This window comes from Myotis davidii, unplaced genomic scaffold, assembly GCF_000327345.1.
Source record: "Myotis davidii unplaced genomic scaffold, ASM32734v1 scaffold281, whole genome shotgun sequence".
NCBI classification, from domain to species: Eukaryota; Metazoa; Chordata; class Mammalia; order Chiroptera; family Vespertilionidae; genus Myotis; species Myotis davidii.
The window spans coordinates 8652592-8670966 of NW_006293784.1; the positions used below are offsets into that span (position 1 = coordinate 8652592).

The window sequence follows — 18375 nt, forward strand, 5'->3', positions numbered from 1 at the left end:
TTTTTTCTAAATATATTTTTATTGATTTAAGAGAGGACAGAGAGAGATAGAAACATCAAAGATGAGAGAGAATTATTGATCAGCTGCCTCCTGCACACTCCCCACTGGGGATCGAGCCCGCAACCTGGGCATGTGTTCTGACCAGAATCAAACTGTAACCTCCCGGTACATAGGTCAACTCTGAGCCACACCAGCTGGGCTCTTTGTACTATTATTTTTGCAACATTCCTGTAGGTTTGAAATTACAGATGTTTCTCAATTTATGATGGGGTTGTGTCCTGATAAACCCATTATAAATGGAAAATATCGTAAGTAGAAATGCATTTAATACTACATTGTAGAGTATGGGTTGTTCACCCTCGGGATGGTGGGGCTGACTAGGAGCTGTGGATCACCTGGACTGGTGTTTGACCAAATTGGGCACCACAGCCTAACCAAGCTGGCACGTAAAATTACACATCACAGTACTGGAAAGAAGGTGTTCAGTGATCAGCATTGTTTAAGACACTGTGGGAAAACGGAGGTAAAGCTTAAAGTGCTCCCTCTCCTCAAGAAAGGTAAGCTGCAGAGACAAACCTGTACTAAGTACCCATGAAATCACTATAGAATAGTTTAAGACGACAGAATGAAAACCTCCTGTCTGGCACAGGGATTCAAAGCAGGTCGGAGCGCCTGGAAGGGGGAGGGGGAGGGTTGAGACCAAGGAGGGGGCGGGACTTAAGAGTAAGGTTTCCCTTGGGAGAGCAGACCAAGGTTTTTTCAGGCTGAGCTCAATTAACTCTTCCCTGTCCCCAGTCTTTTTACTTTCGAGGAGGTTTAAAACAAACTAAGAAACAAAACAAGCCTCGTAAGTACCCGTATGCTATATGTAGGGCTTTATGCCCTACGAAATGAGCATCCCCAGCTAATGAATCCAGCAGATTTACACATGACTTTCATACTATAAAGGGCTACAGAATTGAAAGCTTGGTTTACAAATTTCTAAATGTCTTAATTATCTAAATATGTGGGAAACTTCTGTTTGCTTTTAATATGAAAGCTACAGAATTCAATTTTTTAAATTCAGTACTCCGGTCTGTAAAAGTTTTCGGACCTTTGAAACTTATTATGAACCTATTATTTTATGACTTTGCCGTGGTTTTCTTAATTGAAAATCCAAGCATAATTTTAAAAAAGAATCTAATCACGATATCTAATTACCAAAAACGGTTAGTACTGGCATTATGGCATTTAACTTAAATACAACTTTCAAAAATAATGACTCCCAGGTGGACAGGAAGTTGCCATTAGAACAGCTGGAGTTGAAAGAAGCTTATGTTATTAAAGAAGCCCCTTTAAAAATCTCAGCCTAATCCATATTAACTTTCCAAATTGCATCTGTAAAGTCAATCTTAAAATATCAGGGGAAATTTTGGATCTCCAGGCCTTTGACTCCTTTTTGTTGTTGTTAATACTCATAGCTTTTCCACAAGAGAAACACAATTCTGTCTCGACAGGAGACATCAAACCCTCATTGAAATCCGCAGCTACTGACTACAAGTCCGTGGGACTCTCTGGGAAGTCTTCTTGTATTGCTTTTGCATGTGCCAGTAGAGTAAAGCCTTGCATGTATTATTAATAAGTATTTATTCATCTAACAATCACTTATTACTTGCCTATTAGGTGCTAAAGTTTGTATAAGTGTTTGTTGAGCTGAAATGAGTTAGGTAAGTGGATTGCTGAGACCAGGTGAACATGTGCAGTCTCTTTTTTTGTTTTAATTGCTGATACTATTACAAATGACCCCATTACACTACCCCCTCCCGCCTCCTTTGTCTACCTCCACCTAGCCCCCACGCCCCCTCTGGCTATCTGTTGTCGGTGTCTATGGGTTATGCATAGAAGTTCTTCCGATAATCCCTTCATCTTCTTTCCTCCAAGTTCCCCCTCCCCCCTCCCCTGACATGTGCAGTTTCATGGGGGAGCCTTCTGGGAGCCTCAGAGGACCGTGGGAAGGACCCTGCAGGTGCTCTTCCCAGTGGCAGGCCTGGAATCACAGTGACCAGATTCCACTCACTCAGAAAGAGCATCTGGCAGAGAGTGAGGCTATATTTGACATTTTAATTTAAACACTCTCTTTCCCGAGACTCTCCCCCCCCAACTTTTCTGATGCCATTTTCCCCAGGTTCTCCTTTCTCTGGCTTCTCTCGTTCTTACTACTCTATGTCAAGGTTAGACCACGCCTCCTTGGAGAGACCTCCCCTCCTCTCATTCCACACTCTCCCAGGGCACAGTGTCCACACCATCACTTCAGCATGGGTGATGACTCCCAAGTCCCCACTTCAGTTAAGACCTCTCCTCTGCAATGCCAGTCCAGTGCTGCCAGCACCCCACCTCTCAGATATCTCTTAAATGTCTAGAAGAAATCTCAAATGCACCATGGCCAAGGCAGGACTCATCATGACCCTCCCCTACTCTCCCACCAGCTGCCAGCATCCCCCTCTCCACCCTCACACCCTGACCTACCCACTTCGGAAGGTCCTTCGTTACTCCTCCTGCCCAGCACCACAAACATCTAGTCAACCACCTGGGAGTCTTTCAAGCCCACTCACTAAGTAATTCTTGAACCTGTCTAATCCTTTTAGCCCCTGTCTTAGTTCAGGGCAACCTAACACTGTCTGGATTATTTCCATTGTCTGACACTGTTCTTCCTAATTCCAGTTGTAGCCCTTATGCTCTGGCCTCTATACCAAAGAACCTTTCTAAAATGCAATTGCTTTCAGTAGTTCCCTATCACTGTCAGGATTAAGGACAGAAAAAGAGGGAGAAGGTGGGATGGGGGGTGCGGGGGAGAGAATGTGTGTGTGAAAGTGTAATAGAAGCACTGGATCTCCACAGACAGGCCCCACTGACTTTTCAAGGCAGAACAGTATCGTTTAGCTGCAGAGACTCAGGAATTTGAATGCTTGGGTTCAAATTTCAAATTCTTAATTCATGAATTACAAGACCTTGGAAAAGTTACTTAATATGTTGATGCCTCATTTTTTGTATTAGTTATCTAGTGCTACATAACAAATTCCCTCAAAACTTAGTAGCTTGTGCCGTAACTGGTTTGGCTCAGTGGATAGAGCGTCGGCCTGTGGACTGAAGGGTCCCAGGTTCGATTCCGGTCAAGGGCATGTACCTTGGTTGCGGCACATCCCCAGTAGTGGGTGTGCAGGAGGCAGCTGATCGATATTTCTAACTCTCTGTCCCTCTCCCTTCCTCTCTGTAAAAAATAAAATATATTTTTTTAAAAAAACTTAGTAGCTTAAAACAGCAACACATCGTCTGAGAGGTCTTAGGGGGTTAGGAATGTGGGAGCAGCTTAGCAAGGTAGTTTTGGCTCAGGATTTCTCATGAGGTTGCAGTCAAGGCGGCTGGGACTGCAGTCACCTGAAGGCTTGATTGGGGTGAGCAGATCTTTCCGAGATAGCTCCCTCGCCTGGCAGATGGCAGGCGGTTCCGATTCCATGATGGCTGTTGGCAGGAGGCTCAATTCCTTGCCCTGTGGGCTTCTGCATGGGGCTGCGTCAGTGTCCTCATCATATGGCATTCATTCATTCCTCCAGCGTGAAAGATCCGAGAGAGAGCAAGGAGGCCATAACGCCTCTATGACTTAGTCTCAGGAGTCACAAATGATCTTCTGCCATATCATTAGGGCAGAAGAAAGTCATTAACCAACACACACTCAAGGGGAGAGGAGTGAGGGTCTACTTCTTAAATGAAAGAGTATCAAATCATTTGTGGATGTATTTCAATGTTACCACAATATCCTCTTCTGCAAAATGGAGGTAATAATAGTAACTACTGTATAGAATTTTACGAGGATTAAATGAGCTAACACCTGCTCCGGGTAGAATGGTGAATGGCGCAAGGTGAGAACTCAATCAGCACTGGCTACTGCTGTCATTGCCAAGTCTCTATCCCACCACGCCCCCCTCATCAACTTCCCTCATAAATCCTGTCTCCCAGCATTTCTGAACTACGTGTAGTTCCCTGAGTCAATGATGCAGTCACCTTTGTGCCCTGGCCCTCCCGTCTGCCTTCCTGGAAGGCTCTCCTATTCCATACTTCCCTCCAAGCACCTTCCCAGAACCTCTCAGGCTGGGCTAGAGGACCTGCAGCAAGAAGCCCAGGGCTCCACCAGTCACCTACTTTCTTCCTTTCTCAATCAAGATGGTAGGTGTATCTTTCTCTGATAAGTGTTCCCTCCTTGGGAAGATCTTCCCTGGTATTCCCAGATGTTCCTTCCCATGAGATTTCTTGGAACCTCAAGCATTTGTGTATCATTATGCTGTAATGGTCTCCTACTAGCACTGGGAAGGTCATTGTCTTATTCATCTTGTCTTATTCATCAGGCACAAGCACAGTGCCCGGAACACAGTGGGTATCCAACAGATGATTTGTTAAACAAATGGATAAGTATCTAAGATGTCAGAGAATACTTTTAGTGTCCAGGAGGAAGCACAGAAAAATCAGCAAAACAGTCAGTCAAGTACCTCGGAGGAGAGCTCTGCCTAAAGACAGTCACACTAACTGATCTATTTCGGATGCTCAGAATTCTGTAAACTACAAATTGATGTTGTAAGTTTATAAGATCACTATGTTTATAAACTATAAATAGTTCTAAGAACTTTGAGAGAAAATAAAATCTGTTCACTGTGTTTAATGCCATAGATATCCCCCCTATATTTAATACATTTTCATAATCTTGTTTAAAAGTTTGTTTCATTGTTAATGTCCGAAGTAGTTAAAACAAAGCACCCAGAGATATATGTGAGAAGTTTGCCTATAAACACACTGATGGCCAAAAATGCAATATGACTCAGATCAAAGAAATAATTTTAACAACAGCCACAGAGTAAATCATAATCTAAAATCTCATTTTCAACAGCAACTCACTTGGTTTAATGAGTTTTCTGTTCTCCTAAGTAGATTTCTTTCCACTTTTCGAAAGATGTGTTTTAAAGCAATTGTGGTAGCTTTCAAGACCCAGAGTTAAGCTCAATAATGTTGGACTAAGAGCCGGCTGAGTAGGTCTTTTTGGATGAAGCACCCTGTCTGGTGTGCCCTCAGTCATGCCTTGTAGGTAGCCGGCAATGTGTTCCACCCACTCAAAGGCAGGCCCTGGATGAGGATTAGGGAATCGTCACATACTAGAGTTTCTGCTAACATTTCCCCGTGCCCAACAAAGGAATATTCGTGTACAGCTGTTGTACCCTTCCTGATGTGTACATGGTTGCAGCTGACACATTATTTTAGGAGTTCAGTAGCAGCTTCTATGACCCCAACTCCAACACGTAAGCCCTGCCTTCTCTGAGGAACTCAGAATATAGAAGCAAACAGTGGCTTCCAAACTATGAGATTTGGGAGCAAACGTGAGAGACAAGTTTCCGGCTGTAAACACTCTTATTTTTCCACTACATAACACTGACTGTGCTTTTCATGAGTTGCATCATTACAAGGCAATCTGAATTAAAAAAGGAAGTTTCAAATGAGCCAACATTTCCTCCTACGAGAATGAATGGTTTAACGTTGGAGATTGGGAGCCAGCAAGAGGCGATTTCAATGAAACTGAGAACCTTGCAGTAACCAATTCAAGAATGAACTAATAGGTAGCAAAACATGTGAACTTTATATTTGTTAGAAAACTTAATCTGAATTGTAATTCACAAAAAAATAGACTTTAAAAATGGAGTCGATACTGATCGTACAATAAAATAAAGGAGAGAGAAAAAAAAATCTTGAAAGTGGACAACATACAGGGTGGGGCAAAAATAGGTTTACAGTTGTGAGTACGGTAAACAGTTTATTTTTTTAAAATTTTTATTATTTATTGATTTTTAGAAACAGATGGGAAGGGAGAGAGAGAGGAACATCAACATGTTGCTCCACTTATTTATGCACTCATAAATAAGTTGATTCCTGTATGTGCCCTGACCAGGGATCAAACCTGCAACCTTGGTGTATGAAGATGGCACTCTAACCAACTGAGCTAGCAGGCTGGGGCCAGAGTTTACTCATGTATTGTTTATTAATTATTGTATTGTTTTCCATATGAACAACTATAAACCTACCTTTGCCCCACCCTGTACATTCACTTTTGTTTTGATGCCATGATTATTCATGACTACCGAAAATGAACCTCAGACCTGGGGTTTAGGAATTTCTCAATCTTAATGAAAGAGTTAAAAGGGAATGCAAGTCAGACATATGTAGTCTGACTGGGACCTAATGCTCTCTCTCTGACCACCAGGGCGAAGGAACAAACTGGGAAGGCAGAAAGGCCTTAGTTGATCAACAGACTCACGGTTTTCAAAATCATTTAAAGTGCTATGATTTGTTTAAAAAAGTAACCTTTTTTCTGACTATAAATCTACTTATTATACTTTTGCAGAAGATATACTTTGTAGATATCTTGAAATACTGGGGGAAGGAAAGAAAAAGCAAAGCACTCATTCTTTACACATCCTATATAATAAAGAGGTAATATGCAAATTGACCCTCACACCTTGCGCCATCACAATATGGTTGTCATAAGATGGCTGGCAGGGAGGGCAGTTGGGGGCAACCAGGCCTGCAAGGGAGAATAGTTGGGGGGGACCAGGCCTGCAGGGGAGGGCAGTTGTGGGCGATCAGGCTGGCAGGGAAGGGCAGTTGTGGGTGATCAGGCCAGGAAGGGAGCAGTTAGGTGTCAATCAGGCTGGCAGGGGAGCAATTAGGGGGTGATCAGCCTGGCAGGCAGAAGTGGTTAGGGGCAATCAGGCAGGCAGGCAGGCAGGTGAGCAGTTAGGAGCCAGCAGTCCTGGATTGTGAGAGGGATCCCAGATTGGAGAGGGTACAGGCTGGGCCAAGGGACAACCCCCAGCCCCTGCACAAATTTCGTGCACCAGGCCTCTAGTCTGTTAATATTTGCCTATGTTTTTCATTCTTTCCCTCCAAACACAGTAATATTTTTATATAACTGAGATAATACATGTGTATAGACTTTAACTTCCTCTTTAATTCAGTAAAGTATTATGAACATTTTCATGTTACTTAAAATTCTTTGCAAGCAGTTTGCAAATGGCTGCCTGATAGTATAACCATACCCTAATGTATGTAATGATATTTTTATGTGTAAGTACTATAAATAACACGGTGATGAATATCTTTGTGTATACTAGTAAATCATTGTCCACATTTCTGATTATTCCTACAGGGAGGAACTCAGAAGTTAAAATACTAGGTAAGAGTTTGGACAATGTAGGGTTCTTGATAACATCTGTTAAACTGACTTTCAGAAAGTTGTACCAATGACACAGTGGTGTGTGGCTGTCACAGGGCGAGGTGCCTCACCACTGCCTCAGTATCTCTGAAGTTAATCATTACAGACTTTTTGCTGAGCTGGAAAAAATAGGAGCACCACAATGTCATTTTAGGTTTATTTTGATAATTAGTGTGTTTCATGTAATTAGTAGCAATTTGCATTTTCTTTTCAGTGAATTACCTCCTGTGTCCTTTAACCATTGGGAGTTGTTCTTTGGTAAAGTAATTTAGGCATACTATATGCAACGATATCCCATTACTTTCCTCACAATCTATTTTCATGTCACTTGAGCAAATGATTTTCTTTTAAAGCTTTCTAAAGAAAACTTCATGACTCTATGTAGTAAAATAAATTCTTAAACCTGTCACAACAGTATAAGCCTGAAATAATTATGAAATGACTAATTTTTACTCAAATCATACATTTGACATTTTTACAAAAAAGGGCATTAGTCCTGGCTCTGTCTCAAACCAGAAATTTTACCTTAAATAAGACAAAACTTCAATGACCCTCGGTTTGTTCATCTGTAAAATAAGATGCATAATCTTTAAGACTAACTTCAAAATCAGGCAGTCATGTCCTTACATAAAACAATACATAGCACCACCTAGAGGTAAAAAAAAAGAAATAATTGCATACATCTTTCCCTTAGGTGAAAATAAATTTTTAGTCTTTAGCAAAATATAAAGTTGATAAATTTTATGTTAGCATAAGTTTCCTGAGTAAATGCACAGGAATTTCAATAGCCTCTGTAAGACAGAATAAAACTTTTCTCATGAATCTGCAACAATTCTTAGCTCCTATATAAAATCTAGCTCATCTTTTTTTCCTATCGTCACTTTTTTAGATCAATCAGTCTTTGGCATTGCTTGAGAAATCAGTGACATTATCTTAAGTCTGACTCTAAGGGCTTTAAATGTGATATATTGTAGTACACAATATATATTGGCTATCCTAGACGCATTCTTTACCCTTTGGGGCTTTGTGGACCTGATGAAAACCCTGGTAAAAAAACACACACACACACAAATTTCTCTATGAGTAGATACACAATATCACACTCCCTGGCTTCACCTTTAGGGAAAAGAATGCCTAAGCTGGAAATGTGGGCAGCATCAGAAAATTCTAGTGGTGATGCTCTGAATGTACCTGGACTTGAAGAAAAATCTAATGGATGGAAATGTTTGAAATCTATGGTTGTCTGATCCTGCCAACATCTAAAGCAGTGATTCTCAACCTTCCTAATGCCGCGACCCTTTAATACAGTTCCTCATGTTGTGGTGACCCCCAACCATAAAACTGTTTTTGTTGCTACTTCATAACTGTAATTTTTCTACTGTTATGAATCGTAATGTATAAATCTTATATGCTATATGTCTTTTCCGATGGTCGCGACCCACAGGTTGAGAACCGCTGATCTAGAGTATCACAACAGTTTGTTTCAGTGCTGATGTTAGCAACAGCATCCTCCTTTTAACCCCCTTTGGAACTGCACTATTTTGATTCCTACTTTCTAAATTATTCTGAGTGTTTTTCATCTTCTTCATGTTTAATCTTTGAGTTAAGCTCGCCATGTGACACTGTGTCTTCTGATTATCTTGGATTCACCCTGTCCCCCCACTTGCCTCCCCACCCAGGTGTGCTATAATATGAACGACTGTGTGGACTAAGTGATAATGCCTTGCTAGTGACTATGAAGACACAATTCCTTTGGCAAAGGTGAATGTACATAGTAAAATGGAGTTCAGGCAAATACATGTTTAAAAACTGCTGTGACAAAGTTCAGGGAGAGTGTTGCCAAAGATCTGAGTTGACCCTTGCCTGAGATCATGTAGATTTAGAAAAAAGAAAACAAAGTCCTTTTGGAAACTTGCTTAAATTTGTATGGGATCCAACTTCTAACTCATATTTTGGGGAACAGATTCCCTTTGGAGAATTGCATCATTATGAGTTGTTCTGAACAGGGAAGAGTAAAAGGAACGGAAAGACTTTCCCAGCTATATATCCTGAAAGTTTTCAAACATCCAGAAAGATTGAAAGAATTGTACTATGAGCACCCATAAACCTACCCCCACATTTAACCACTATTAACATTCTTTAACTATCTTTCTTTCTAAAACATTGAAACTAAATTGCAAACTGTATATATATACATAAATATACATTTTTTGCTTAGTCCCTTCACCTTCTTTTCTTTCTTTTTAAAAATGTATTTTTATTGATTTCAGAGAGGGATTGAGGGAGATGGAAACATATATGATGAGAATCATTGATCAGCTGCCTCCTGCACGCCCCCTACTGGGGATCATGACCCGGAAGCTGCGGAGAGTCACCTGGCTATCTTTGGAAATTACTGATGCCAGTCTCCCACCCCCATTCATTCGCATGTAATAAGGTTGGGGTATGACCTGGGCATCAGGATTTTTCAAAGCTCTCAGGAGACTCAAAAGTGCAGCAAAGTTTGGGAACTGTTAAAACACAGTATTTCTGCAATGTTATTTCTTCAAGCTTTTTTCGACACCTAGGTTTCATGGACAGCATCCTTACAGATTCTGCTTATTATAGATGGCATATTCCTCTGTTTTAATTAATGAAGTCTTTCCAACTGCATCCACTAGACATTCTTTAATCCTCATTAGAATGTCAGCTCCGGGAGGGCAGGGATTTTGTCTGACTTGTTCTGTTATATCCTCAGCATCTAGCACACCTACACCTCACATTGTAGACACTTGATAAACATTCCATGAATGAATGAATATTCCTTCATTATATTTAGTTCCCTGATAAACTCATTCCTCACACAATTTCCAATAAAAGTGATATATATTGATGACTTAAAAAAACTGAGGAGGAAAAGAATATCCCATTTGCTTTACCAGGCTACAGGGGTACCAAATTAGGACACCAATAAAGGAACGAGAGCCAGTAGCAAACATCAGGTTTAGCACCCAGGCAACTTCTTTTCTTGAGGTCCCCGTATTTTGAGGACTCAGATTCACATAAAGATACATATAATAACAACAGTAATATTTTAATGTTGGTGAGTTATGGCAGGCTAGTACCTGACAAAAGATACAGAGAGTATTGCAAAAGAGGTGATTAGAGTATAACAATTTCAGCCTAATTTTGGTAAACATTTTGATGGGTCTTATCTGGTAGGAAGGTAAGTCATTTATGTCACTTAATGGGCTAAGCTGTTCTCTGATTCTTTGTGAGTCTCTTTTATAAGCTAGGAGACATATCTGTCAAAGAACTGTTCTAGAAATGAAGATGACTGATGATTTTTACCACGAAGACTATAATTTCTGTGACATGTAAGTGAAGAATCTGAAATAACTCAGAGTTTTAACCATTAATCACAGCAATCTGGTACAGATTGGTTTAGTTCTGCCTTCCAGTTGTTGTTGGAATCTTGTAAATCACCCCCCCATCATTTAAGGTGAACAATGGGGTCATTCATCTTATTTAGATTTTTACAGTTTGATCTGATATCCTTTTGGTTCTCTATGAAGGGGAATTCTTTAAACCTGAATTGTAAGAAATTCCAGCCAGCACTTTCCCTGAGCCAGCATTCATCTGTCCAAAAGAACAATTTTCAGTTACTTCTTTGTGTGATAAGTTTGCATTAAAAAGCTAGTAGTATGACGAGTTTGCAAAATTTACTTTTTGTGTGTGTTAAGCGTTGCACTTCACAGACTGAGAGAGGAAAGAGGCCCGTGCGTGTCCAGGTTTTGGTGGCAGCCTTGTCCATGCCTGCAGGCTTTTTCCCTGTCAGAAATTTGGCCCCAGTGACGCAGATATTGGTACATTGTTTTCCCATGAATGCTGTGCTCCTGAAAACACTGACCTTTGTTGAGGATTGCATCACCAGCCAGCAAGCATTTTTCAAATTCACACGTCTTCAGAAATATTAGAAATGTGGACAACAAAGACCAAGGGGAGCAATTTTCATTAATAATCATAAGAAGGCCCTTAGTATATTTTTAGTAAAGCACTACACCCAACAACAACAAAAATTACTTCCTTTTTAAAGTTTTATTTTTTTGGTTAATCTTCATTCAAGGGTATTTTTTTTCTTTGATTTTTAGAGACAGTGGAAAGGAGGGACAGAAGGGGAGAGGGAGAGAGAGAGAGAAAGAGAGAAACACACTGATGTGAGGCACATCAATTGGTTGCCTCCCATACCTGCCCCGACTGACTGGGGCTGGGGATCAAATCTGCAAGCCAGGTATGTGCCCTTGACCAGAATCAAACCCAAGACCCTTTGGTGTGCAGGCTTACACTCTAACCACTAAGCAACACTGGCCAGGGCTAATTATTTCCTTTTAATAAACTAAAATAAAAATGTCATGAGAACAGAGATTTTTGTCTATTGGGTCATTACTACATCCACAACATAAGCATAGAGTAGGCATTCAATACATACTTACTAAGTGGATATGTTGAAGGTTCAACTATAGAGGCACACATTAGGCTCTGGGAAGACAAGGGCCACCAGCAGACTTCAGTCTAAGCAGTACCATGAAGCGTGTGCTTCTGTCCCACTAACTATAACCTGAGGCACCTTCAGAAATCAGGTATAAACAACATAACTGAACTGAACCAAACAGGACCTGAAGGCACAGGCACAGGGAAAAAATAGGTGGCCTCCATTCTGAACCTGTGTACTCTGCCGCCTACTGCTCCCCTCTCAGCCCTCACCCACTGGACTGTGGGAGCTCCCTATGCAGGGGCTGAGGCTAGGAAAACCCAGACCTAGTAGGTGAAGGCATCTGTCTTACCAGACGTTAAGAATTATTTTCACCCTGGCTGGTCTGGCTCAGTGGATAGAGCGTCAGCCTGGCTGGTCTGGCTCAGTGGATAGAGTGTCGGCCTGTGGACTGGGGCATGCAGGAGGCAGCCGATCAATGATTCTCTCTCATTATTGATGTTTCTACTGCTCTCTCCCTCTTCCAACCTCTCTGAAATCTATAAAAATATATTTTAAAGGGTAGAATAAAATGTCAAAGAAGACCTAAATAAATATACAGGGATTGAAAGATTCAGCATGGAAAATACTGAGCTCCACTACTGATCATGAAGAAGTAACTGGTGCAGAATTTACTCTCCCCCCTGGAAACCTGGACAAAAGATATGAGACAACTGTTTTCAGCCACTGTGACAACAGACAGGAAAAGACTCTGAGAAAAGGAAAACTTCTTCCCATCTGGTGACAATTTGAGATTACAGCACAGGGAAGCAAAACTCAAATCACAGCGGTCTCACTAAATTGATGCACGAGAGATAGGATTTTTAGGAGGAGAGGAAGCTGGAATGTATAAGGCAAAGTACCAAAGAGGGGGGAGCTATACTGAGAAAGAGCTTCCAAAATGTGCACAGGGTCTTCTTGAATGTTCGGCTGAACACCAATCTGCACGGGCATAGACTGAAACTCTGCAATACTGGGCGAAGAACTACCACCAGAACCTGTCAGCTGAGCCATTCTCAGAGTACACAGAGGGCTAGGAGATGTTCAAATTCTACCCAAGCAGAGTAGACCGGCCTCCCTAAGCCATTGGGCAGTAACAGGAATTCCAGAGGGGTTAAAGTTTATTATTAAAACTAAAGTAGCCCTAGAGGGAGTCAATAGGGAAAAGAAGGGGACATCTGTAATACTTCCAACAATAAAGATAATTTAAAAAAAATAGCCCTAGCCCAGAGGGATTGGCTCAGTGGTTGAACATCAACCTATAAACCAGGAAGTCATGGTTCGATTCCCGATCAGGGCATACGCCCAGGCTGCAGGCTCGATCACCAGGGTGGGACATGCAGGAGGCAGACAATCAATGATTCTCTCTTATCATTGATGTTTCTATCTCTATCTCTTTCTCTCCTTTCCTCTCTAAAAAAAAATAATAAACTGGATGGAGGGGAGTTATGGTGGGAAAAAAGAGTAACTAATGTAATAATCTGAACAATAAAGATTTAATTAAAAAAATAATAATAATAACAACAGCCCTGGACAGTTTTGTACAGTGGTTAGAAGATCGGCCCATGGAATGGAGGCTCATGGGTTCAATTTCCAGTAGGGGTACATTTGGGAGGCAACCAATTGATATGTCTCTGTCACGTAGATGTTTCTCTCTCTCTCTCCCCCTCCCTTCTCTTCCACACTCTCTAGAAATCAATGGAAAAAAATATCCTCTGGTGAGGATTAAAAAAATAATAATAAAATTAAAAATAACAAAGTAGCCCTAGCAGTGGTTGGCAAACTGCGGCTCGGCAAACCGGTGCGTGCCCGCACGTGGTGTTTTGTGGAAGAGCCACACTCAAGAGGCCAGAGAGCCGCATGTGGCTCGCGAGCCACGGTTTGCTGACCATGGCCCTAGAGTAAAGGCTATTCTAGGAACACTTTGACAAAGCTTAAAATAAACCTCCAAAATATCAAGTTGAATCACAACGAACCTAAACACTAACATGCGTGCCAAAACAAACTTCAATACTCTAAAAAAAGAAAACAAAATGAAAACACTTAACATAACATGCGTCAGTTCGGATGCCAAATAAAAAATCACTAGACAGCCCTAGCTGGTTTTGCTCAGTGGATAGAGCGTCAGTCCTGGGTTTGAATCTGGTCAAGGGCACATTCTTGATCCCCAGTAGGGGGCGTGCAGGAGGCAGCTGATCAATGATTCTCTCGCATCATTGATATTGATGTTTCTATCTCCCCTCTCCCTTCCTCCCTGAAATCAATATATATATATATTTAAATCACTAGACAGAAAAAAAGCAACCTGTGAACCAGAAAAGAACCTTGAAGTGATAGATACGAAATATGTATAAATTATATGTTCATATATACATAATACATGCACATATCTTATATTCACACACTCATGTATTTTTGGTTCAACCCTTTTCACTTTGACTTAACTTCAGTGCTAATGCCACCAAATTTCCTGATAATTCAAGTGATCACTTCATGTACACAAAATGTTCTTTCCATGCTTTAAAATCAAACAAAAAAACCGTAATTATTAGTGAGTATGGAAAAGGACATTCTAGTGATTTTGCTTATTCATGTTTACCAAACCCTTTATGCAAAAAAAAATTTTTTTAAAGCCAAACTTTTTTCTCCTTGTTATTTTCTTTGGCTTTCCGTATTCCCAGCAGGGGCACAGCAATCCCAGTCACCGTTCTAGTTCCTGTGATTCTCCCTCACCTACCGTAGAGAGCATGACATTAGTAATAATCAGAACAATGGTTCTCAAAGTGTGGTTCCCAGACCAGCAGCATCAGCATCCAAGGGGGACTTATTAGAAATGAAAACTCTTGGGCTCCACCTTACAACTACTGAATCGGGAAATCTGGGGGTGGCTCCAGCAATCTGCGCCTTAACAAACGCTGCGGGTGATTCTGGTGCTCGTTCACGTTAAGACCCCCCAAATTAGAAACCACTAATATCAATGGACATTAACATCATGGACCCAGGACCTCTCAGAGAGAATTTTTCAGGGAGATAAGAAAAAGAAGATAGAACAACTCAGGCAACACATTAGAACACTTGGGACACACAACAATAGGCCGTCTGAGCTCTTAAATCCCGGGCATGGGCAGCTTTCACAACTACAGTCTGTCCTTCCCGTGTGCTACTAATATAACAAGAGGCATAAAGAAAGTCCCATCTTCTTTGATTTAAAATAAATTGCTTAAAAATTTTCAACTTGGTTGGATATTTGATATTTGCTTTTATCTTTTGTACCTTCCCTTTTGTACTAGCGATAATTATGAATTTGAGGTAAGAAGACGGAGGAATGTAAGAATCCCCCAAGGAGCTTTTTCAAATATACAGGGGTGAGCAAAAGTAGGTCTACAATTGTCACGCAGGTTATGGTTTACAATAGCTTAATCAACTCAACAAGAATAAACTTTGTTTCATGAACTCACAACTGTGAACCTACTTTTCCCACCCTGTATATGTCCCATTCACTCCAAGTGAAATGTTGGTGCAGGAGCAGATGAGCACGTATATCTGAGAAATCTTCCTTGTGATTCGATTCGACTTTCATCCTCACCTCTCCCCACACCCAGCACCTATATTAGCCTCTTATCAATGCAGGAGGAAGTATTGAGATCACTCGATTTCTCTTCTGTCCTCCAGGACTTACTATAATGCACCCACTATGGTGGGAGATATGGTCTCTGCCCTAGAGATGACATTTTCTACATAAAAGGAACAACTAGTGAAAAGTATTAAATTAAACGCAACCAAGAGACTTTAGGACTATGAAATTTGGAGAAGGACAAGAGCTAGGTTTCCCACTCATTTTCACGTTATCTTCTCATCTTGGAATATTGTGGCCAGATAGTTTAAGAGGCCAACAGGACAAATATGTACTCACATTTCACTCATGCTTATCAATAAAAAACACAGAAGAATAACAGCAGTTACATTACAAAACACACCTGAAAATTACAGATTAGAGTTAAGGCCGAGGTAACCCAAGAGAGAAAACAAGAAGGGCTCCTTGGACCCTGGCCCTGGTCGGAAGCAACCAATCGATGTGTTTCTCTCACATCGATATTTCTGTCTTTCCCTCTCTTCTTCACTCTCCCTAGAAATCAATGGAAGGGTATCCTCTGGTGAGGATTAACAAAACAAAACAAAACAAAACAAAAACAAAAACAAAAAAAAGAAAGAAAAAGAAAAAAGGTAAAGTGAAATAAAATAAAAATATTATTAAAAAAAAAGAAAAGGTCTTTTAATTGAGAGCTACTCTCGAGCTCATGTGCATTTCATGTTTCTCCACTCCTTTCCTGTTGCCTGGTTCTTTGACATTTTGCGTCTTGTTTATTCTTTTAATAGTGGCTAAGTAGCACAGGGGAAATAGTAGATACATTTTAGTATAATTTATCTCATACTCTTTAATAATAAAAGCCCTAATGATAAAAACATTTCAAAGTATTGGCTAAACTTTATGTGGAGATATAGATGTGAATTGAAGATATACTGTCAAGTGAAAAAAAGAAACCTAAGGTGAGTATAGTGTATATCCATGTAATTTCTGTTAAACAGAAAAATAATACTTATATTTATGCATAACTGTTTGGGAAAGATACACATGAAACTAGTAATATTGCCCCTGAAAAGAGGAACCAGGTACTGGCGGACAGGGTAAAAAAGGAGAGCTTTCACTGAAAAGTCTTTTGTTTTCCTTTCATTTTTAAGCCAGGTGTTTGTATGACCAATTTAAAAAAATAAATAGCATTTTTTAAAAAGTACTGGCTAAGAAAAGATTTAGGAATCTCAACCCTTTCTTCTAAGAGGCTTCATGGTATAATAGAAAGGGCATTGTTTGGGGAGTTTTAAAAAAACACAGACCTTGGTCCAAAACCTGGTCTGCTACTTACTAGTTTCATGACCTTGGCCACATTCCTTAAATTAGTGGAGTCTAATTTGGGGCATTAATAAAATCATAACAAAAAACTACTTTGTGAAGAGGAGACATTATATAAAACTGCCTTGTGCTTACTAAATGGTAGCCATTATTCTGTGGATTTCAATGACCCCCGCTATCCATTACCACCAATTATGAGTTGGATGTTGATGAAAGGGAACCTGAGGTATGAATGCAGTCTAAGAGAGTCTTAATTTACAGATATCAACTAACTACCTGTGGAGGGGAAGCCAAGCTTTAAAAGAAAATGTATTCAGGTGCTTTTTGGGTCTTTGAGTACAAAAGTCCAAAGGCTTTTTAAGGCTTCTTAAAGACTATCCCAAGAGATCAAGCAATTAATGGCATTTAATGATAGCTTCCTCCATGATGCAATTTCATATTGGTTCTCTCTCCTCTGGTTCACCCTCTTTTCCTACCCCTGTTTCTTGGACGTGCTCGGCCTAATTAATAACATAGAAGCCTTTTTGCCTCAGTCTCTGTATACTTCCTGGGAATCCCCAGCTAAGACTGAGGCCTGCCTAATCCTACTGAAGAGTCTCGCTCCGAGTAGCAGATACTACTACTGCTGGTGCCCTACCCATATGCCTGCAGGCTTTATTTATAGGGCTTGCTCTCTGGACTGCCAGCATTCACATCTCTTGCTCTGCTACCAGGCTTTCTTGCGACCTGAAACCAATATTTTCTCCCATTCTATGGGCTGTCTTTTAATTTTCTTGATGGTATAGTATGGAGCACAACAGTTTTTAATTTTGATGAAGTCCAATTTATCTTTTTTATCACTTGCCCTTTTGGTTTTGTATCTAAGAAATCATTGCCAAACCACGCTAAGATTTATGTCTATGTTTTCTTCTAGTAGTTTTACAGTTCTTTGTTTTGTCTTGTTTTTGTTTTACATTTAGGCCTATGAACCATTTTTTGTGTATGGTTGAGGTAGAGGTCTAATTTCATTCTTTCACATGTGAATATCCAGTTGTCCAAGGACCATTTGTTGAAAAGATTATTTTTTTTCTCCATCAAACAGTCTTGGCATCATTATGGAAAATCAACAGACCATAAATGTAAGGGTTTATTACTGGATTCTCCATTTTACTCCATTGATCTATATGTCTATTCTTCTACTAATCAGTACCACACTATCTTGATTACTGTAGCTCTGTAATAAGATTTGAAATTGAGAGTGCTCAAACTTTGTCTTCTTTTTCAAGATTGCTTTGGGTGCCATCTTTTGCCTTTTAATTTTGCCTTTTAACTTATACTTTTTGGATCTTTTAAAAGAAATAAATTTAGCTCCAAAGCCATAAAATATTTTCTATATGGGTTTCTAAAAGTTTTTTTGTTTGCCCTTCTCATTCAGACTTCTGAATTATTTAGAGTTTATTTTAGTGTGTGGTGGGAGGTAGGGGTCTAATACCATGCTTTTAAATTGTACTAACACTTAAAAATGTTTTGTTGTTGAAAGTATTATAGATGTCCCCTTTGCCCCCATTGACTCCTTCTAGCCCACCTCTGCCCCTTGTCACAGGCTTTCACCACACTATTTTCTGTGTCCATAGGTTAGGCCCCAGCCGTGGGCAAACTACGGCCCACAGGCCGATCCGGCCCGTTTGA

At 40.4% G+C, this 18375-nt stretch overlaps 1 protein-coding gene across 1 annotated transcript in view; it reads left to right on the forward strand.

The window, feature by feature from the left end:
- Window positions 1–364: 364 nt before the first annotated feature.
- Window positions 365–18375, forward strand: part of LOC102757825 (DNA dC->dU-editing enzyme APOBEC-3C-like) — a gene marked incomplete at its 3' end in the record, with an annotated part of 26842 nt that continues 8831 nt past the window's right edge. Inside the window, exon 1 of the mRNA XM_015566525.1 lies at window positions 365–557. Within this exon, the coding sequence (XP_015422011.1) occupies window positions 365–557 (193 nt within the window). The remainder of the gene's footprint in view (window positions 558–18375) is intronic.